The sequence below is a fragment of the Pyrus communis genome, chromosome 15 (assembly GCF_041283825.1).
Source record: "Pyrus communis isolate YQ-2024b chromosome 15, ASM4128382v1, whole genome shotgun sequence".
Lineage (NCBI taxonomy): Eukaryota > Viridiplantae > Streptophyta > Magnoliopsida > Rosales > Rosaceae > Pyrus > Pyrus communis.
In genome coordinates this window covers 22,576,917-22,600,074 of record NC_142579.1, presented here as the reverse complement: position 1 = coordinate 22,600,074, position 23,158 = coordinate 22,576,917, and the positions used below count along the sequence as shown (strand labels likewise).

At 37.2% G+C, this 23,158-nt stretch overlaps 1 protein-coding gene and 1 pseudogene across 1 annotated transcript; one reads left to right on the top strand and one right to left on the bottom strand.

Moving 5' to 3' along the window:
- Positions 1-255: 255 nt before the first annotated feature.
- Positions 256-2,039, bottom strand: LOC148690703 (uncharacterized; annotated as a pseudogene).
- A 13,746-nt stretch (positions 2,040-15,785) lies between these two features.
- On the top strand, positions 15,786-17,728 carry LOC137730225 (E3 ubiquitin-protein ligase APD2). The gene is made up of 5 exons (XM_068469295.2): positions 15,786-16,104; positions 16,613-16,742; positions 16,871-16,940; positions 17,027-17,354; positions 17,447-17,728. Exons 2-5 carry the CDS (start codon positions 16,650-16,652, stop codon positions 17,523-17,525), a joined length of 570 nt encoding a protein of 189 aa, XP_068325396.2. The 5' UTR covers positions 15,786-16,104; positions 16,613-16,649; the 3' UTR covers positions 17,526-17,728.
- The last annotated feature ends 5,430 nt before the right edge of the window (positions 17,729-23,158 follow it).

Below are 23,158 nucleotides of genomic sequence, written 5' to 3'. Positions count from 1 at the left end.
CACCATAAACTGAAAAATCATCCATGAACACTTTAATTAATTTCTCAATCATATCAGAAAAGATACTTACCGTACACCTTTGAAATGTGGCGGGGGCGTTGCAAAGTCCAAACGGCATCTTTTGGTATGCAAATGTGCCAAATGGACATGTGAAAGTGTCTTTTCTTGATCCTCCGGAGCAACTGTAATCTGATTATATCCAGAATATCCATCAAGAAAATAATAATGAGAATGACCAGCTAACCTTTCTAACATTTAATCAATGAATGAAACTGGAAAGCGATCTTTGCGTGTGGTGCTATTTATCTTCTGATAGTCTGTACAAACTCTCCAACTATTTTGCACACTTGTAGGCACTAGCTCACTAGCTTCATTCTTAACAATTGTGACTCCGGATCGCTTCGGAACTACTTGAACAGGGCTCACCCACTTGCTGTCCGAGATAGGATATATGAGGCCAACATCAAGAAGCTTGATAACCTCTTTCTTGACGACCTCCATCATAAGTGGGTTCAAACGGCGTTGAGCTTCCCTTGTAGGTTTTGCACCTTCCTCCAGTAGAATCTTATGCATACATGTAGCTAGATTTATACCTTTGATATCTGCAATGCTCCAAGCTATGGCAATTTTGTGATCCTTTAGTACCCGGATCAGTTTCTCCCCCTCTTCTGCTGTGAGTTGTGATGATATGATGACCGGTAATGTTTCATCCTCTCCCAAAAATGCATACTTCAAATGTACAGGAATCAGTTTAAGCTCCAATTTGGGTGCCTGAATCACAAAAGGAATAATTTTTTCATTAGAAGTAGAAAGAGAAATAAAATAAGAAGAAGACTTACCATGAATTGGTGAAAGAAACTCAAAGGCTGCCACTGTCTAGATCAATTCTTCTTCAGTGTGCTGGGAATAATTAAGTTTTCCATGTGTAATGCTATGCACTAACGCCTTCTCTAAATTATCTTGTTCCATACCTTCATTAAAACAATCCTGCACAAAATAGTCAAACGCATCAATAGACAAACAAGATTTAAAATCACTAGGGTACCTCATAGCATTGAAGATTTTGAGCTTGACGCTTTCTCCATCAATTTCCATGGTTAAAGTACCATCGTAGACATCAATCTTCGTACATGCCGTTCTAAGGAATGGTCTTCCCAATATAAGAGGACGTGCAGTAGGCATAGGGTCATGTTCCATCTCAAGAACAAAAAAGTCAGCAGGAAAAATAAGCTCATTCACTTGCACAAGTACATCCTTCAATAGGCCTTTGGGATATCTATTTGAACGATCTGCCAACTGGATTACTACCTTTGTTTCCTTCAAGTCTCCAAGGTTTAGTGATTCATACACTGAATATGGCATCAGATTGATGGATGCCCCCAAATCACACAATGCTCTCCCAAACTCTTTCCCTCTAATTACACATGGAATGGTAAAGCTACCGGCATCTTTCAACTTCGGTGGTAGCTTTCTCTACAAAACAGCTGATACTTCCTCACTTAATGCTACAGTTTCTTGATCATTGAATGTCCTCTTGTTTGCACAAAGCTCTTTAAGGAACTTTGCATACTTGGGCACTTGTTTTATGGCATCTAAAAAAGGTAAATTCACTTGGACTTTTCCGAAAGTATTTAAGATTTCCTTATCAGTTTGCTCTTTCTTAGACTTCATAAACCAACGAGGAAAAGGAATAAAAACACATGAGTTAAATGAATTTTGAACTTCTTTACTTACCTTATCAGAATCATTTTTTTTCAATTCAGTATCTTTAGGAGACTTTTCAGTTTCTATTGAAGCCTCATCTTGGTCAAGATTTTTGGTTTGTTGCTCCCCTTGCTTATTTGTATCTTTTCTAGTCCTCTTTTGCATCCTTGGCTGCTCAAAAACTTCTTTTCCACTCCTTAAAGTCACAACATTCATCTGCTCCGCATTTGGATTCACCACAGTTTGGCTAGGCAACCTTCCTGATTGGTGTTGTTGCCCCATCAAACTTGCTAACTGACTCATTTGGCGCTCAAGGTTTTCAATTGCTTTGTCTGTTTTCTGTTGATGAGATTGAGTAAAGTTAGCTAATGAAGCAATTAAATCCTTAAGAGACTTACTTGGCGCTTGTTGTTGTTGAGGTTGAAATGGTGCCTGCGATCTTGCTTGAAAGAAGCCAGGTGGACGGTTATAGTTGTTAGGAACAGATTGTTGTCCGTTGTCTTGATTGTTCCACTTTAAGTGTGGATGATCGTGTCATCCCGCGTTATAGTTGTTGGAGTATGGATCATACTTTTGTCTTTGTTGCCCCTGAAACCCTCCTAACGCATTAGCTTACTCAAGACCACCTTGATCCATCAACGAATGACACATGTCCATGGCATGTCCCATCATTGAACATACACCGCACACCTGTTTTGGAGCCACCTTAACCTGTTGCACAAGATTAGTCAAGTTAGCTAATTGTAATTCAATACTAGAGTTAGCACTTACCTCGTTAACTTTCTTAAGAGGCAGCTCATCTCTCCCTCCAAATTGTTGTGTGTTGCCAGCAATGTTCTTTAATAATGCCTTAGCATTTGTTGGTGTCTTGTCCATGAATGCTCCTCTACTTGCTGCATCAAGCATTACACGATCAGTACCACACAATCCTTCATAAAAATATTGTATTAAAAGATGCTCTGAAATTTGATGATTAGGACAAGATGCAACCAAATGTGTGAATCGCTCATAGTAATCTCCAAAGGGCTCTCCATGTTATTGTCGGATTGCATTTATGTCTTTCCTTATGCTTGTAGCTATTGTGGCCGAAAAATATTGCTCCAAGAATGCTTGCTTCACCTGGTTCCATGTGTTCATTGATCCCAGAGGTAAATTGTAAAGCCACTCATTTGCCTTAGCTTCTAATGTAAATGGGAATGCCCTCAACTTAACTTGCTCCTCATCCACATTGGCTGGTCTCATTCCCGAGCATACCACATGAAACTCCATAAGATGCTTGTTGGCATCCTCTGTTGAAAAGCCATGGAACTTAGGCAAGTAGTGAACCATGCCGGACTTAAGCTCAAATCCTCATTCTGCATTTGGATATATGATGCACAATGGTTCTTGATCCGTGATGCGTGATTTATACGCACACAAACTAAACCCTATTTGTGACAATTGTAGTAATGATGTAAGTAGGGATCGTTCTAACAGGGGATTAACTAGGGATGCTAAACACTTGACTTAAATAAATAAAACTAACTTTTAAAACACTAAGACAAACTTAAAAGACTCAAAACAAGTTCAAAAGACTCCAAATACTTAAAAACATAAAATAAGACAAATCAAATGATTAAGACTTAACAAAATAAGGGGGGGAAGTTTGATTTGACGAAAATTGAAATAACAAAACAATTTAATAAACTAAGCAAATTGTAAAACGAATAAACGTAAATATGAATGTGATGAAAATATGGATGATGGAATAGCCAAGGGGTTCTTCTCCACACATGTTACACTTGCAAAACAAGATTGACTTTCGGTTGGTCTTTCGATAAATTATGAAACTCAATGCCCCAAGTTAATTAGGTTCGCTTAAATTAACTTTCAGATTTCCCTAGATTCATTGGATTGAATGGGATACGCATTACAACCAAATTATTCTTAATCAAAGTCCCTAACTATGGAATATGCATGATAGAGACATTCAACCAAGATCATTAAGTTCAATGAAAATTATAAGTGTTGACGAGGCATTCGTTACTATGGAATACGCATGAAACTTATGCCAAGAATTCGTTTAACGCGATTGTTTATAAGCAACCTCCACTACTTGTGAATATAAGTTCGTAACTATTAGGTGAAACTCACTTATATTCTAGCGTCATATTCATGCATGAAAATTAAGCGCGCATTCTTAATAAACGTACATAAATAAGTTATCAATCAAACGGTTAAACGAATTGAATCCACAACTTATGAAATTCCAACCAAAAGTAATCAATTCATATTGCAAGTATAAACATAGTTTCGAATCACCCCCTAGCTAAAGGGGGGTTTAGTTCCTCATAACTTTGAAATCAAAGAAACACCTAAACATTCCAACAACTCAAACTTGAATTGTATGAACGTTTAGGCACTCTTCTCTTCCTCGTTGTTGTAGCACAAGGTCTAAGGTGAGCTTTGGGGATTATGTGAAGTGTTTTGGAGGGATGGGAAGTGGTTGGATAGTGGCTGCAATGGAGGAGAAAAACTGCACAGAAATGAAAGAGTGTATGGGGAGTGAATGAATGAATTGTATGAATGCAATGCATGGTTTTATAGGGAGAGAATGGATGGGAGAACATGTGAATGGCAGCTAGGAATGATTAAAGAATGGAATGTTAGGTTGGAAATGCATGTGAATGCAAGGAGGAAAGCTGAAAATGCAAGGGAAGCTCACGGCACAATGTTGTTTTGCTTCTTGAAATGCATGTGAATGCATGTGAGTGCAATATGAAAAGAATGACTAATTAATGTATGTAGGGTGCAGCTAGGTTGGAAAGGTGTGGATTGTGGCTGCAATTTAGGGAAAGGAAATAGGTTTAATGCATAAATAAAAGGGCAAAGTGGCTGCAATGATGAAGAAAAGCTGGAATTGGTGTGGAAGGCACGGCAAAGACTTGTTGTTTGTGTGAAGTGTGTGTGAATGCATGTGAGTGGCTGATTTGTGGTGCAATGATGAAGAGTTGCATGTGGGTTAGGTTGGAATTGCATGTGGAATGGATGGAATGAAGGGGAAGTCACGGCATTGAAGGTGTTTTGTGCTTGAAATGCATGTGAATGCATGTGAGTGCATGTGTGTGTAAATGGGTGAAAATGTGGGTTAAAGTGATGCATGGCTAGGAAATGTGAGTGAATGATGTGCATGTGTGTGAATGCATGTGGAATAAAGAAGAGTATGGAAGTGAATAAATCATAATATGGCTAGTTTAAAGGGCTAGGGTTTAAGTACATAGAATGGGCCTAAAATAGGTTGGTTTGCATGGCATAGAATGTTTGATTTGGGCTAGAGGTTTTCCATGGCTCAAAGGATTTGTTTGATTGGGCTAGGCCCTTTGTTTTATGTCCCCAAAGAGCATACAAGGCTTCAATTTCGTCCATCCTCTTTGCTCCATGATTAAGCTATCCAATCCATGCCCAAAAGTGCCCCAAATAGCCTCAAAATGCACTTTCTTGCTCCCTAAGCCCTTAGAACCTGAAAACACACAAAAGAAGCATAAAGGACTAAAATAACTAGAGAAACATAACGTAAATGCACGAGAACAAGCCATTTAAGTCGCATGAATATGCTCCTATCAATCAGTATTAGGCGTTGCCAACTCCCTCAAAGTCTAGTTATCAACCATGCCTTCTTGTGGTTCTTCCTCCTCTTCCGAACTCAAATGTGGTGGAGAAGATGGTGGTAAAGACACTAATTTATGCTTGATTGTTCCTCGAAGCTTTTGAAATGTTCGTTCAACCTCAGGATCATAGGAAGCTAGATCAATGCTCTTAGACCTTCGAGTATGCATATACTGCGAAGAGTACCTGAAATAAAAACAAAAACAAAAACACTAATTAGACAAGAAAAAAAAACAATAGAAAAATGAGTAATTAGAAATAACAATCCCTGGCGACACGGCGCCAAAAATTTGATAGGATTAAAAGCATACCACAAAGTAGCACACAAATGTCCTATTGACTTTCCTTATTAACACTAAGATTTGTCAATTGTAGCATATGAAAATAAGGGTCTTTCCCGCAGAAGATTGTTTTATCTAACTACTTAAAATGTCACAAAAACTGTGTTGTTGTCCCTACTGACCAGTCACCGAAAAATAATTATTAGACCGACTTACACTTATCTCTACGAAATTTTATATGAAGACACTAAACACACAGAGCTACACTCACACAAATTTTTGGGATTTTTGGAGTTGATTTGCTATTTAAATTAAATCGAACAAAAACAAAATAGAAAAAGATTTTTAAGTAGTTCAGAAATTACGAAAAACGAGTTAGGGGAATTGCTATCCACCACCAAATAATCATGCGAACATGTTATGTTTCATTCAAATTCCTTTCATTTTCAGATGAAGATGCTCAAGTTGGCTCAATGTTAGAACTCAACCTATTACTCTTTCTTATGTAGTATGTTAAGAGAATAGCGTTTTCAACTTAACTTAGTCCCTAACATGCAATCTAGAATGGTGTGTTCATAGATTTAACAAGTAGAAATCATTAAGAACGAAAAGTGTTTGAGTCATCACAAGGCATCGTAAGTACTAGCGTTGTCTTACTTATCCTAGAAATTGATTCACATGTTAATCGCAATTAACAAGTACTACTCTAGAACATATGTAGGTCCTCATTTGACAAGGGCAGGCACACACATATTCATTGCATTAGAATCCTAGATATGCTTACTAAGTATGCATCCATAGGAAACACATAAAGAATTCATCAATGAGACAAGTAGTGAACCAATTTTCATCCATTCATAAAAGTAATTCAAACGAAATGTCATAACAAAATTGCAATCATATTCGGGGCTTCAAAACAGCCCCTAACTACTAAAAATTAGTTACACATAATTCTCAATTTAAACCAAAGAAAGACATGAGTTTGAGAAGATAAAACTGAAAGAAGAGAATGCCAAGATTTCCTCATTCCTTTCCTTCCTTCCCCAACGCAGCAGCCTTGCCTTTTTTCTTTGCTTTCCTTCCTTTTTTTCTATCTTTTTTTCCACCTTATTTTTTCCTCTTTGCTCGACAACCTGTAGCCCTTTTCTTCTTTTCTGCTGCCACAGTTTTTTCTCCATAACTCACCCCACTAACAACCATTTAGTGATGACAATAAGTGAGAGCAAATGCTAAAACAATTGTAACTCTTTGGGCAGCCTTTATGCCCATTACTCCCACTTAATTTTCCATTTCCTCTGATATTTGAATAGGTGTTAGCTGGCTTGTTCTTGGCTGCATCGGTTTTGGTTGTTAGTTTTATTGGATTTATTGGTTTCAATGCTTTCTTGTCAGTTACAAACTGCTTAGCCTTTTGGGAACCTTTCAGTGTTAAAATGGCCATAACTTCTTCTAGAAAAATGATATTAACAATCCGCGAAATGCTCAGAAAATAGACATTTGTAGCTTTCCAAGCATATAAGGCTCATTCTCTAATTCATTCTGAGCTATCCGCAACTTGCTTCCAAAGTCAGTTGACGTGCACAGGCAGTTTTGACGAATTTTTTTTAAAATCCCACTTGTGCTATTTTTCTTTTCTTTGCTTGACAAATCCTACAAAACACAAAAACAAAGTAAATAGCTCAAAAATATAAGGAACTAACTAAGAAAAGACAAGTGAATTTGATATAAAATATATATAAATATGAGCTTGTCACCCTCTCTTATGAGGCATGAGCACTGGTAGAGAGGCTAGATAAGACTTTACTTTGTTAAAAGTCTCTTGGTGTTGTAGGCCTCACTCGAATTCTTCTTGGTTTTTTAGTCTTAGTAAAGGAGTCAACGATTAAATCTTGCCCACCAAGTTAGCAATGAACCTCCTTACAAAGTTGATCTTCTCTAGTAGCCTTTGCAATTGCACTTTGTTAGTAGAAGAAGGTGACTCTATTATAGCTCGAGCCTTGTTCTTGTCTACCTCCACACCTCTTTGATGTACCAGGAATCCCAAAAATTTGCCCGATCTAACTCCCAAAGCACATTTTTTAAGATTCATTTTCAACTTATGGGTCCTCATTCTAGTTAAGGTTTGTCGGAGGTCTTCTAAGTGTTGCTCTTCAGTTTTAGACTGACCACTATATCATCAATGAACGTTTCCATGCTTTGGCCGATTAGATCATGAAAAATGGCATTCATTACCCTTTGATAGGTTGCACCAGCATTTTTTAGCCCAAATGGCATGACAACATATTTATATGCTCCTAAGTGTCTTAGGCACCTAAAGGTTGTCTTATGAATATCTCTTTTAGCCATTTTTGTTTGATTATAGCCAACATTCCCATCCATGAAAGATAGGACTTTGTGTTTTGTAACTGCATCTATGGACAATGTTGGCTAAGCACTCAACATTTTTGTTCTATAAGCTTTTGGGCCATCACCTTAGTCGACCCACCGTTCTTATCAGCTCTTACACACTGCAAGATTCCAATGTTGGGGTTGCAGAAGTTTCCTTCTAACACATTGGCTATGGGGAGAAATAGTTGTGCCTCGGCTTCCATAATTTCCCAAAATCCTGGTTCATTGGTTCTTACCTCGTGGTAGACAGCAACTTGTTGATGTAGGGTGGATAGCACAGATAGACTTTGGTGAATCCAATCTCTGCCAAGTAAAGCTCCTTAAGTAGAGTTACTAGCCACCTCAAAGAAAGCTAACATGATTTGCTTAGACCCCAGGTCAACTTCCAATGGCAATATCCCATGTGTTCTTATGATGACTCCAGAGAAACTTGAAACTGTTAGATCAATGGGAATTAGATCTTCTTCACTTCTACATAACCTCTTCATTTGTTTAAGTGGAAGCACTTTGATCGTAGCTCCACCATCAATCAACACCCTCTTGAAAGGTACTCCCTCCAAATGAGCAGTTACATATATGGGTTTGAGATGGTTGGCTAAGGCTAAACTTGGGTTGCTGAAAACCATTCTATCTGAATATATCCTCTCAGGCTTCTTTCTTATGGGTTCTAGCAAACCTTCCATGCCCGATTCCTTTCTCCCAGCTTCCTCAACACTAACAAATGCCATCATTGGTTCTGTTGCCAAATAATCACCCTTCATCATGGCAGGCTAATCTGGTTTGGCGCAAAACATGGTTAATAAAACATAAGTCATGTTTAGAGGGAAGTTGCTAGGTCCAGGTGCTTCTTCTTTCTTTCTTCCAATTTGACATACAAACTCATCCATCCATGCATGTGCATCCTCTGTCAACATTAACTCGGCCACCTCCTCTTTTACTATTATGTCAAAGTTTAGTAATCGTCTTGGCATTTGAAAGGGTGTATCTTCTAGTAGAGGTGGGGGTATTTCTCTCTTGGGGGACATACAAAGAGGTTTTGGTCTCCAACCTGGTGTAGGCATCATCATTACACTTTCTTGAGCTCTCCTCAGCACTCTGTATTTTCTTGGATGAGGATTTTGAGGTACATGATCTCCTTCACCCTCCATTTTACTATTAGCCCTCTCTATCTCCTTCTTACTCCTTCATTAGAGCTGTCCACCTTGCGTAGTTTTTTCACACTTGACATGTCTAGAGGCTTCTGAAATGGTAGGGATCTTCAATGAGTTCATGTGAGCCTTATGCAGCCTTTGGACCTTCCTGATCATAGATGCTATCGTTTCTCTAACAGGTTTCCCATCTTTCCCCACTATGTACCACTTACGACCAAGTCGAGCTAAATCCTTCTTAGTAACAGGGGGAATTGAGTTCCTAGTCTTTTCTCTCCATCCTTGCCTTGAACTATTATGATAACTTGGCTGGGGAGGTCTCACATATACCCACTTTGGCATCTTGACTTCCTTATGCTCAACTTCTTCAGATACTTCATAGTTCCTAAATACCTCATATAAGTATTTAGGTTCAAAGTCTCCACCTAACCTTTGGAATACATTCTTGGACGTTTCCTTCTCTGCTATCTACACAATACTTCTACATGCATCTTGTTCCTCTACTTTTTTCCTTCTAACTAATTCTCGGTCAATAATGGCGCCCCGATGCTAACACCTCCAATTCACATTCACATTGACACTTACTGCATAAGACAACTCCCTTAATCACAACTACCTGTGGTCTGTTGGGCAACCCCCAAGCACTTTCATATGGTCTAACAACTTGCTTTCTTTCACTTATCTCTTCCCATGTAGCCTTTGTTTTTCCGTTCTTAACCCAGTTAAGGCTGATCATATTGATTGAGCCTTCTGAGAAGGGATCTATGTCAATTATCATATTTGTCTATGGTTTCTGCAACAAAAACTTTCCCTTAACTATTAGGTCCTAGATCCAATCCCTGAACTGTACACAGTTAGTGATGGAGTGATTAAAAGTATAATGAAGCTTGCAGTATTTCTTTCCTCTCAACTATTCTGGTTTAGGCATCTTTTTGGTGTTGTCGGGCACAATCACCATTGCTCGCACTAACTCTTCATAGATCTCTGTTACCTTGGTCAGATCAAAAGAATAAGCTTGGTACTTGGGGGGCTTCATAAGCACGAATCCTCCATCATTCATCACTACTTTTTTATCTTTAATTGGTTGGACCAAACCCTTCACCATTAACAATTTAAAAAGGGTGGCCATCTCTGCTGCACACATCTATATCCCTTCTCCTACATTGATGTCACTTTCTCTAGGTTCTAAACCTTCAAACTCCATTTGGTGTATTACAGCTTTACTTTTGTAAAAATAGGGCACCTTGGATGAGTGCTTCATTTGCTGCTCATCAGCTAGCAACTTCTCATGCTTCTTAGTAGCTATTACCAATTCCTGCAGTTCAATGAACTGCACATCATAGAACTTCTTTCTAAATGGCAATCTCAGGGTTTTCTAAGCAATAGATATAAGTTGGGCATGGTTGATAGAGAACTGGCATCTCATCCTGCAGTTCAATTGACTCATGCTCATATTGTTTCACCTTAACTAGATCGTTGATAGTCATCCCAAGCTCCACCCTATAAAATTGCTCTTGGAAAACCATCTCTATTTGCCCCCAGTTAGCAATGGAATTTTGGGGGGGGGGGGGTAACAGAGAGTACCATTGGGATGCTAAGCCAACTAGTGAGTTCCCAAACAACCTTAACGTGTAGTTAGAATTGTCTTCAAATGCCACACAGTAGTTAGAAAACTTGAAAATATGGTCTCTAGAGGACACATTATAGTCATCTCCATTGAAAATTCGGAACGCGGGCATCTTGAAGTTGAGGGGAAAAGGGTTCTGCTTATCAATATACTCAGGGTAGGGTTTCTGGTAAGTGATCCTGAACAGCGGGTGAGCCTGTGGTTGAGCATTCTGGACCACTATCCTTCTCAGCTTAGCCAACTCATTTCTAAGTTGCTGGTTAGCTGCATTGTTGTATGGGGTGTAAAGAGGTCTCCATTTCGGGTTACGCTCATTACCTGAGGTAACTCCCTTATGTGGTTCTGGCTATCTCCATCTGGCCTCCCCTTCCTTATTAGCCAACAGTGGTGGCCTATAAGAAGGAGGTTTGCACGCAGCTGCATTCATTCCTTTTCCGCTAGACTTTTCAACTTGCTGAGTCATTCCATACTTCCTTTCTTTTAGCCCGATCTGCCCCCTATTATCTAGTGAGAATAATAGAGGGTCGGGCAAACTTGGTTCCTAGATCTCCTTGCCTATTGGCTAGCTGGTTCCAAGCTCTTCTTTCTTCTTCCCTCTATCATCTTTTTCCTTAAGCAAAGGAAATAAGGGAATTGTTGGCTCTCTCTTAGGGTTCACATCTCTCATCACCTCCCTAACATGACCATTTTTTGGGGTAGAGTACTCCAAATCCAACCTCCTCTGCAGACTCCTAATTAATGAACAAAGTTTGTTGACCTCTCCTCTAGTCTCCACAGAGATTTTCTTCATACTCTTCAAGACTTGCACCATGGTAGCTTGCAAGTTTTCGTTGGTAACCCTTTCGCCCTAATTCTCAGAAGAAGTTGGGCTCTTCAAAATCGCAAGACCTTGCAGGGAGGGAAAATCGTCTAGGTGATCTGTCATGTCTGATCTTGGTAGACAATGGGGTGGTCTGTACTTTCTGTTCCATCTGAAGGTTCACTTCTTCCTTCTTCTTTTTGGCATACAAGCTTATAAAAAGGGGATCCCACAGGGCATGCCAAAACTATGTTTAAGGCAAAGATGGAATTGCCCATTCGCACAACTCCTTGGGGGTAAATGTCACTTGGCGTGTTGTTGGGCTTGCTCTTGCTGGTGTGCTGCAAAATAAGTTAGTAGTTAGCTTGAAATGTGCCTTTGTGGGGCCTTAGGTATAGGCCTTGAGGCTCACAATCAAGGCTAACAAGGATATTGGAATGCCACTGTTATCTTAGTATAACAGATGTAGAACATATGTGATTTAAGTCGATTACTTGCACCCTAAGTTACTTAAACTTCTTGTTATCAAAGGATTGTCACAGATGGGTTAAGTCTGTATTAAGTTCTTTTTCTTGCCTTGTAAACAATGACTTTTAGTTCATAATCTTGTATGTCCAAAAAGGAGGGAGTCCAAAGCCTTTTAAACCATTTCCTTGATCCCAATTTGTTCTTAATGAAAACAGGTTTATTAAGTTAACCAGATTCGAATGCAAATGAGACTCTTAGGTAGAGAACAGTTGGAAATAACTTGAATATATGTTGAAAAGTACATTTAAGCGACATATCTACTAATGTAAATGACGAACAAAGAGACTCGGGCAAGATTTCACCTTGTCAGGCAAGGTTGAACATCTTGGAGCCATTTCTCTTTGAGTTTACAGAGGTTATATGCTAAAAGGGATGGATGGTAAACAGGTTTTACACGAGGGAATCGATACTACAACACTATGGAAGGGTAGCAGAGCTTTTACACTGGACAAAATAGAGTTTTTCTAAGGGAATTATTGCTAAAAAGACTGAATCTGGGTGAGTTTCAGCTTTCTAGGTGCAAATCTGGCTTGAGAGTAGAGTTTGTATGTGGTTTGTTTGATTGGTTTGAGTGTCGTTATTTCTGTTGTCTCTTTCTCCTTTGATAGGCAGTTCGGCTCGACTATCTTGGCTTTGTTCTTGGCCGAGGGCTCTCAGGGACGGTAAGTCATCATGTATTTACACTTTTATGCCATCAAAAAGTGATTTTTGGTTGGTAATGAGTTGGTCTCTGTCACTTGTCACTTCAATCATAGACATGTGGTATATGATTTGGCTGAGAAGGCTTCAATTTGTTTTAGGCTTCATTGCTGGGCTTCGGGAAAATTCAACTCGTTTTGGCGCTTTTGAGCTTACCCGTATCCAAAGCCCAATATTCAAATATTAACCCAAACAATATCAATAACAATAAAGAGATTATGACAATAATTTGCGTGTTCCTCTTGCGCTGGAATAAAAGCAAACAAAAAGTGCCGATCGACTGCGCAGTCAACCATAGTAAATTTAGCTTTTTAATTAACTTGACCAAGGGGATCAGCACCCACACTTATTAAATAGTTTTACGTAGTCGGTGGCCACGAAGGGCTTATTTCCTTTAATTGATCGCCGAGCTCCAAATTGTGAGCTTTTAATCTTATTATTAATCTTTGAATGCACTCAAGTACTAAAACATTTTAGATTCTATCATAAAATCAGTCTATAGTATAAAGAGTATTTTAACTTCTTATAAAATTATATCCTCATGTAACCCAGAAACATCAAGAGCTCCCCCTTCTTATTATCGACGTTGTCTAATATACAAGGATTGTGCAGTGCCTAGCTATTTAAGATGTTACGTCGACGTCCCTACGTAAAGTTTTTTATTAATGCATAATCGATCGAGACCGAAATCTATATCTGGAAGGCTAATAGCAGAAAACTACTGGATACATTGCACATACAGCTGAAGGTGCTAAAGCTGCATGCATGATGTACCCTTAATATTATTTGATGCTTTTCTTATATTTCCTGATCAGTGTTAAAAGAGCACTGCAACCTTTATTTATTTATTTATTTTTTTATTTTTAGGCCCTCTTTTCTCATGCTAGTGTCCAATATAGGAAGCTGCCATGAGGGTTCTGTTCTGTCGACTGAGATGATACATTTTTCTTTTTCTTAAAAAAGAGAAAGGAAAGAACACTGCATGGATCCACACGAAAGTACCATCACTAAAAGAACTGGAGGTCACAAAGCTTTGGTGCAGAAGGGAAAATATGACCAAAGCGATATCTATGTCAAAAAAAGAGTGAAAAGTTGATGAGCCTTCCAGACAAGGCAAACTTAAAAGGCAATGTGGGAGTGTGTGGCGACACATTAGTAATGAACGTTACTTTTTGGATGGTGAGTATTTTTGTCACTTTGATAGGATCTTCAAACTACCATTCGTTTTTCATGTCTTTAGTTGGCTAGTACATATTTTATTTTATCACAAATTCAACCCCTTCATCTAGTTTTTCCTATTTAGGCCCTCATTCATAAATTATTCTTGAAAAGATTCACTCAAATCGAAAATCGTTTAGCCCTTCAATTACTGTTGTGAATATATCATAATCATAGTTTATCAACAATATTGTGTTCGTCTATTTATTATGTCACAATTAGAGAATTAGACGTCTTTCAGTTTCAGTAAAATTTTGTAAAGATGATATTTAAGTGATAACCTAAAACATGATAGGTTCAAATTGTGAGCAATATGTGGAATGAGTCTAGATGATTGATTAGAACCGTATTAAGTTACTAATTAGTTAGCACTTAAGCGCTCTTATATATACCGGATGCAGTTCAAGTAGTTTTCACTTTTTGGTTGTCGAAATTTTTTTTTTTTTAATTAAAGATAATTACCTAACGAACGAGTTTTTAGTTTTCATAAAATGGTGAAAAACTGACCCATAAATTACAAATACCAAAAAATTAAACAAATTAAAAACGGAAAACACAATGAGAAGAGGACAACCAAATTTCAAAAACAAATTCAAAAGATCCGTCTAGGCCTCTTCGTTAACCAGTCCAATTATGGGATTGGGCATTGTGCAAGAATGGGCTTGTAGGTATCTGGATTAGACGTACTTTTGTGTACTTGAGCGAGTGTCATCTACAACTTGCACAACAGTTTCTTTAGCAAAAGCACATAAGTAAAGCCCGTACTTACAGGTTCCACTGCTCGATGCCGACATCTACATGTATCGCACATTGATCCCAGGATATCCAAACAACAAATAGTTTCTCTACTCCGTTTTCTTCTTTTTTTTTTTTTTGTTTTTATTGAAAAACTTATATTCGACCTACTATAATTTAAAGAAAACTTATATTCGTGTCACAGAAGATTAGGCAAGCTAGAGTATACATGAGGGCTCGGTCGGGCCCTAACCATGCGACCTACTCTGCCCTTCCGCTCATAGCAATTCAAAAGAATCAGGCCCCTAATATTAACTCATTCCCCCCCTACGTACCCGAAACAAGAAAACCCAAGTTATTCAAATGATATTTGAGAACTAACTCTCGTCCCAAAGTGTGAGATCCCAACTGATGTGTCAGTTTATTCATATAGAAGTCATTATGGAACTTACCATATGTTATGTGACGCATTAATTTGTACGTTGATCAATATTCATATTTATAAAATTTTGATTTTACTTAATTATTTAATTTATTTATTTCTAACATTATTTCCCAGCAGAAGATGATGTCATTGGATTGAACAAATCAAAGAATAATAAATGATCAAATTTAAAAATACAACGAGGTGAAAAATAATGTGCAAAAATCACTTCCTTTTCCTAAGCCTACCATAATCTTACCATCCAAAGTGAATCAGTAAAGGCCAAGCAGTTTGTACTTTCACCTTAATTTCAAGTTGTTGTTTGGTGTTCACCTTCCTACACAAAAAGGGTCGACCTACCATTCAAGATAGAAAGTCACTGCATGTCCATTACCCCGCAGAGACTTTTGAAAAAGATGGTTAGTTAAGATTGTCCAGTACTGCCATCTACTAACCCCAACTGACCAACTACCATTCCATTTTTTCATGCCTTTCAGACCTCAACGTCTTATACGTATATACATATAAATTTATGAATTATATACACATTTATATTTATAATTTATCTGGTTCCAACCTGGTCTTGCTCATACCACCTTTCTGATAATGTTCAAAGTCCATTCAAGTTAGCTTCTACCAAATTGTTGTGGTGCACGTTTTGTGCATTATTAGTACATTACTACTCATATACTATTAGAGTTTCAAGCATTTCATCTTATATTAGGCAATCTTTTAATAAAAACCAACTACTTTTCTTCTCATTTGCTCAATTAGATCTCTGTGAAATAGTGGCCAATGCACCATTAGCATTCTCATTCCCTTCTGAAATGTACTTGGAGTCGGAGCGCTCTGTGGTTCTCCGCTGAAGCTGGAGTTGAACTCAGCACTTCAATTCGAGGTGTATTGAGGTAATGCATGAAGCATTTCTGTAAATGTTTGAGTTTTCATTATTTCTGTTTTGTTAATGTTGTTTTTTCGAATTGATATGAAGATTTGTAATTGGTTCTTTGACCTCATCTTCAACGAGTTTTGATCACCTGTTTTCATTTCGTTAGAAGAAGTGAGTTCATATCTTATTAACGACAATTGTTAGAAACTAAAAAATAAAAAATCTTTAGCCTCGTCCCACCTATCACATTTAACTAAGGTTGAGTAGATTTTAACTCTCAGATCTTATATTGTCTGTTACTTTACATTTAGGAACACACATTTGATGCAACTTGCATTTATTCCACACATATATAGGGATATAAATTCATACAGCAGAACTGCTTGGTCAGCCTCTAAACATGTTTGCAGCAAAATATAACAACTTCTTCATGCGTGTTCTCTGTCTTACCTACTTATGCTGAAAATATAGAAAATTGTATCTTATCGATCAATCCTGTTATTGAATTCTCTGTTTTTATACTGCAGGGAAAAAAACTGTTGGTGGCATATCTGAGCTGTAGGAATGTGGTCTATGCTAGATGGACTGACAATTCATCGGAAGCTTCAATCGATCAACTCTCAGCCTTCCAATTTAACAACGAGTATTACCTATGACGTAAGACACATTACATTACATATAATGTTTCATTTTCTTGTTGCAAAGTTATCTGCATAATGAAAGTTTTAACACATCATTAGTAAATGGAAGAGATCTTATTTTTTTTTCCCTTTGTATAATGACAGGATGATATGGTAGAATGGTGCGTCACGCTAACTTTTCTAGCGCGCTTGATTGCGTACATTGCAATTTTAAGTAAGATTTCGTCAAACTTTTAATTCAAACTGCTCATATTGACGACATTAACTGATGCAGTTTCATCAACCATACATGTAATGCAGCACTGCTTGTGATTGTTGTATTCATGATACTGAAATACATAAACGAATACGAGGAGACGAGCGTAGAGGATGTAGGAGACAATGCTGAAACCGACCCATTACAGCCGGCAGGAAAGACAATGCCATCAACATATGGGACATGTGACGAGTGGGATATAGAATCAGGAAATTGCAGCAGCAGCAGTAGTAATAGCAGCAATGCCGTAATTACGAGCTCCTCCGAGGACTTGCATGACGGGAAGATATGTGTGATTTGCTACACCGAGCAGAGGGATTGTTTTTTGGTTCCTTGTGGCCACTGTGCTACCTGCTATGATTGTGCACAAAGGTATGTCGAAAAAATTTCGAAATCTTTCAGATTTCGTATGTTGGTGTTCGATTGAAATTTGGATATCTTATTAAAGATCTTACATATTCCAGGATTTTTTATGGGGAGACCAAGACATGTCCGATATGTCGAAGATTCATTCGGAAAGTAAGAAGATTATTTGCTGCGTAGAATAGGACTAATTAACCTCTTTCGAATTTCTATTAGTTTTTTTCTTCTTCTTTTATGTGAACAAACATTGTACTCTTACAGAGATGAGTAGTTAGACGCCCAAATTTCTTCATTTTTTTTGGGCCAATTGAGGGACATAGACTGTCCCCCGGATTGTAAATTAATTCAAAGATGGAAATATAATTTATATTTCTATTTGTTAATCTGAACTATATATTCAAACAAGAATCTATTAGACCGTTGTTTCATAATCGCAATATAGAATAATGTACCATAATCTTTGTTGAAACTAAATTCGCATACATCCTCGGACAGAGGCAATGTTCAATTGGAATTACCGATGAATTACTACAAGGGGTGAATGGGTTGATTGTGGGTGTGATTGAATTCGTATTGGACCTCCTATATACCTCCAGTGTTGGAGAATCAACCACTGGTGTAGTCCTAAGAAAGGAGTATGTATGATGTGTGCTTCATCGGAATACATCCTTGATAAAGGTGCATTGGTTTAGGCAAGATGCTTCTCCATGTCTACGCATAAACGAACAGCATGTAGAGAATACGAGTTAGGCATACAGAATATGGGATTAAAGTGATCCTTCGATGATCAAAGAGAAGGGCCCGGATAAATACCTAGGCTAGGGTATTTATAGGGTTCTTGAGAGAGTAATCACCATTAAATCAGGAGAATATCTAAGAGAGAATTAGGGTAAGATATCCAATCTTCCTAGGATTATGATTATATTGCGTAATCCCCAAGATATCCTAATTTGACATGAATTAGGGTTTCCTTACTTGGCAGATAAGTAATATCTTTAATGGGTTTAGAGCTAATGGAGTTGTGCCGGACTACCTTGGCATGTGGTAATCCGATCCGGAATACCCATGTAACTCTGGGCTCGCTCTAAAGGCTTTCCGATCATTCTAACCACCCTTAGTACCATGTGTCATGGTCCCAGAAAATTATGGTCCCACAAGTAATCATAGTACTCTTGTATTCTTATAATCCTACAAATCCCTAATGCTTCATCAAGAATGAACGAGTGGAGCAATTAACCTTAGACAACATGTCATTGTTCGCAAGCTAAAGTGCAAGTATTGGTTAATCTGGAGGACATGCAAAGTGTGTTAGCAACCCAAAGGAAATAGTAGCTAATCCGGATGACATGAAAAGTGTGTTTGCAACTCCAGACGCGACAAAGCATAATTCCAAAGCGGAACATAAATTAGTTCCAATATGGAACAAGAACTGACTCCATTGCAGAGTAAAAGGTAACTTACAATTTGCTTGTGCATATCAGTCCACTTTGTGGACTAAATTCCTCAAACATAATTGGACAACGAGGCTTATATAGTTGGAAAGCTACAAATGTTAGCTTTCCACAATACTTTACAGTTTATAATTCCAATCTTTAATGAAGAAAATATCGTTGTTTTACTATAAATAGTGCAAGCATAGATTTTCTGAGGATTTGCGTAGTTCACATTTTTAGGTTCAAACTCTGATCAGGGAAACAACTCAAAGGCCCATCCAATAGGTTAACAACCTTGGTATAAACCATGGTAGCGCTCCATGAGGTAAGTATTTTTTATTGCTTAATGTGTATTATATAATGATTAAATGTAGAATTTTACTGTAACACTTGGGATATATATGTATAGGAAATTGTTATTAACACTTCAAAAAAGTCTCATTTGGCACTTCAAACTTTCTATATTTAGAAAAAAAAAATACACTTATGAAAAGTGTAAAATGAGATTTTTAGAGTGTTAATAACATTTCCCTATGTGTGTGTGTGTGTACACTTGAGTGGTAGTATTTAGAACTATATTATGTAGCTTTTTATGAATTATAGAGTATTGTTATTATAGATGTTCTATTGGAATAATTGTTTTTGAGTTAGAGAAAATTGTAGCAATGGTCTCTCAACTAAAAATTCATGACCACTAATTCCATACCTCAACAAAATGTGCATTTATAGTCTGTTTCGTCAACCTTGTTAGAATTCCGTCAAAATGACTCATGTTGGAAGTATCATTGCTACAATTGGGTTAATTTTAAGGAATCATTGCTCCAATTGTGTTACAGTTAAGGGACCATTTCTCCACTTGAGTTAAAGTTGAGGGACCAATACTACAATTTTCTCATTTGGTTTTCCATATTTGCATCTTAATTCAGCCTCACTTGTGTGGCACATGATTCATTTTGATGGAAGTTCTAACAGAGTTATTAATTTTTAGTTGAAAGGCCATTACTCCAATTGAATTAAAGTTGATGGACTATTGCTACAATTTCCTCTTTGAGTTATATGTGGAAAAAATCCTAAACTTTTCTACTTCTTCTCGATCATCACAACAGTGAATCACAAATTACAAACCGATTTGCTCATAGATCTTCGGTGATATGTGTAGCCTAGAAATATTGAGTAAGCAGCTTTAAATAGAGGTGTAATGATGGGAATCGAAGAGTATTTTAACTCTCTTAGACCATCTCCAATGATGACTTATAACCTAAAATTTCCCCCTTTTCCCCCCCTCAAAATCCACTCCAACCCATGACCCAAAATTAACCTAAGGCCTAAAACTCATTTGAGGGTCAAATACCAGCCCAATTTAAGCCACAAACCAAAATGGGTCCGACCAACTGAGATTGAAACTGGGACTGTGAAGCCCAATTCCCTTTCCCGACTCGCCCACGTGCTACACTTGTGAGGCACTTCAGCCAGCCGACAGCCCCACGTGAGGGTGTTCCCTCAGCAATCAATCCAAAAAGCAGCCCAACGACTACTTTTTATAATCCAACGGTGACATTTAACTGGGCCGTTGGTTAATCCAACGGTCCAGGTTCAAATTTTTTATTTTTTTTTAGTTTTATATTTATGTATTTATTGAATCCAATGGCTTAGATCAAATATAATTAAATATAACGGTAAAAAAAAAAAAAGGTCGAACGGTCCAAATTTAAATCCAACGGCTAGAATAATTTTAAAAAATTATTTAACTTAAAATTCAACCAAAAACTCTATAAATACCTATGTATTTGTTCAAATATCCATACAAAACTCACTTTTCTCCTACAATTCTTCCAATTTTTCTTTATACCATTTATTCTCATTTCCAGAATTTTCAAGATGGCAAAAGAGCATGTTGGAGGTCGTAATTGGACCTTTGACGAAGATATTGCTTTATGTTTGGCATGGATTTCGATTAGCGAAGATGGTGTCGTCGGCACCAATCAAAATAGAAAGGTTTTATGGGGTAAAATCGTTGATAAGTTCCATGAAAACTCCAACGCCGGTCGAAGGGAAGTTGGTGGTGTTTATGATCAGTGGAAGATTATCAACAAATCGTGCACTTTGTGGAAAAGGAAGCTTGGAGAGCCATGGTTGACATGCCTAGTGGAAGGGGCGCCTCAGAAATTGTGAGTTTATTTGTTGATATTTTAGTTGTCATGTACATAATTGTATTTTGCAACTAATTGTTTTTATGTATTTGTTGCATAGGGTGACAAAGCAATGGCAATTTACAGGACAAGAACTACACCAAAAAATCAAGCTTTTAAGTTGCATCATGCTTGGAACATCCTCAAGGATTGTCCGAGGTGGGGAACCAATGCGAACCAATAATATGGAAGATTATTTCATAATGAAGCCCCATCCCCAAATGATGTCAATGAAGGTGTGAATTTTGCTGACAATGAAGGTGTCGAACAAATGACCCCAACTTATTCTTTTGCAAGGCCCCCAAGTAGAGATAAGCAAAAGGAGGCAAAGAGAAAAGGGAAGTCTCAAGATCCGACACGTGCACAATTTGCTAGTGAAATGGCAATAATGAACGAAAACCAGTGTCGTTGGCAAGAAGAATCGGCCCAAATGCTTTTGGCCATGAAGGAAGAAGGGGATAGGGAGCAAGAAAGGTACGAAACTAATTTGATAATGGAGGACCTCGACAAATACACTCCAGAGAGGAAGAGATACTTACGTGGTAAGCAAAAGGAAATTTTACGAAGGAATGCCACAATAAGTATATTTCAAGATGATGATTCATCTCAAGACAATCACCCAAGTCCATCACCAAGTCAAGATGGTGGATATCATTATTAAGTTTATGTAGTCTATGAGTTTTCGATTGTATTAAGTTTATATGGTTATTAGTTGTCTTTTTTATTTTTTAAGTTTATGTGGTTTATTAAATGTCGTTGGTATTAAGTTTATGTGGTTTATCTTGATTTTCATATATTGATTTAGTGATTTTTCAAAATTTATCGGAATTTAAATATTTTTAGGTTAAAATGTTCATAAAATTAATTTAGGATAGTCTACATAATTTTTTTTTTTTTTTTTTTTTTTTGAAAAATAGCCCTAATTCATTATTTGATAATCTGGGGCTAAAATTTTAGGCTAGAAGATTGGAGTAGAAAAGCTGTTTCTGGGCTAAAACCTAAATTTTCTAGGCTAAATATTTTTAGGTTTTAGGTTACTATTAGAGATGGTCTTATAAATACGAGGTAGAGCAGAAGAATTTGGAAAGGAAAGAGAGAGAGAGAGTCAAGAGAAAAATAGTGGCTGAAGTGTTCATCTGTTCAAAAGGTTAAAGTTTGATTTGTTTGATTTTTCCATTTTCATACAATTTCATATTTGATGTTTTTTAGTTGAATTTTTACTTTTGCATCAAAATTAAAAATTGTTTGATTTCCATTGAAACTAAGAGATCAAGTGGGAAGTAAGAAACAAACCAATTTTTCAAATCTGAGTTGTTAAATTTTTAGTTTTAATCTGGGCTTTGTAATTCTTAGTCAATGATATGATGTTAAGGTATGATTTTGAGCCTTAACGAAGAGATGGAGATGTCACTTTTCTTTTTCTGGAAACACGTTTTGACAAAATACTACAACTTTGCTTTTTCTGGAAATTTATGTCCATGAGCCTTACTTTGGCTTTTGTTTTCTCTTAATTCATTTCACATTTTTAAGGGTTTTTTATGTCCTTGAAACTAGACACGACAAGGAACAAAACCCATTTGACTCCATCAAATTCGGTCAAGATTTGCTATGAAAAAAAAGGTATTGAAACTGTGAAAAAATTCTGAAAGTCTGCAGATTTTCGGCAAAAAACAGTCTATGAACCCAACTTTTGAGCTCGATTATGTTTTCCTCTTAAATCTGTTTTAAGTCATTTTTGTTGGGAACCAGGTACGACAAACTTTAAAATTAAGGTAATTTCATCATTTTCATGGAGTTTTGAGGGGTGAAAACAAGGTCACAAAATGGGGTCTCGAACTTGGATTATTAAGAGTTGGTGACATAGAAGTTGGTTAAAGTTTGGTAAATTTTCGTTGAGCGGGAATTGAGTTTGTATATGTTCTAGGCTTGGGAATGGATCCAGACAGTTTGGAGGTTTATGTTGATATTTTAGCTAAGCGAACATGAGGTAGGGATCTTAATTCCCGATGATAGGTCTATATCATGTTTAATCTTTGTGATACAGTAGTATTATTCCAAATATAGTAGTAATGAATTCTTTGTGCTGAATGTTGAATCATTCTTCTGATGATGGTTATATTATGGATTGATATATTTCCTCCTAACGTATTACTATAGGTTGCTTGATGTTTAAGTTAATATGATAGTGGTG

What these genes read in the sequence shown, in the direction of transcription:
- LOC137730225 (XM_068469295.2), top strand. Translation starts at nt 16,650, where the DNA reads ATGTGGTCTATGCTAGATGGACTGACAATTCATCGGAAGCTTCAATCG. An exon ending in CAACGAGTATTACCTATGAC is followed by an intron (nt 16,743 to 16,870) that starts GTAAGACACATT and finishes GTATAATGACAG; the next exon opens with GATGATATGGTAGAATGGTG. An exon ending in TGCGTACATTGCAATTTTAA is followed by an intron (nt 16,941 to 17,026) that starts GTAAGATTTCGT and finishes CATGTAATGCAG; the next exon opens with CACTGCTTGTGATTGTTGTA.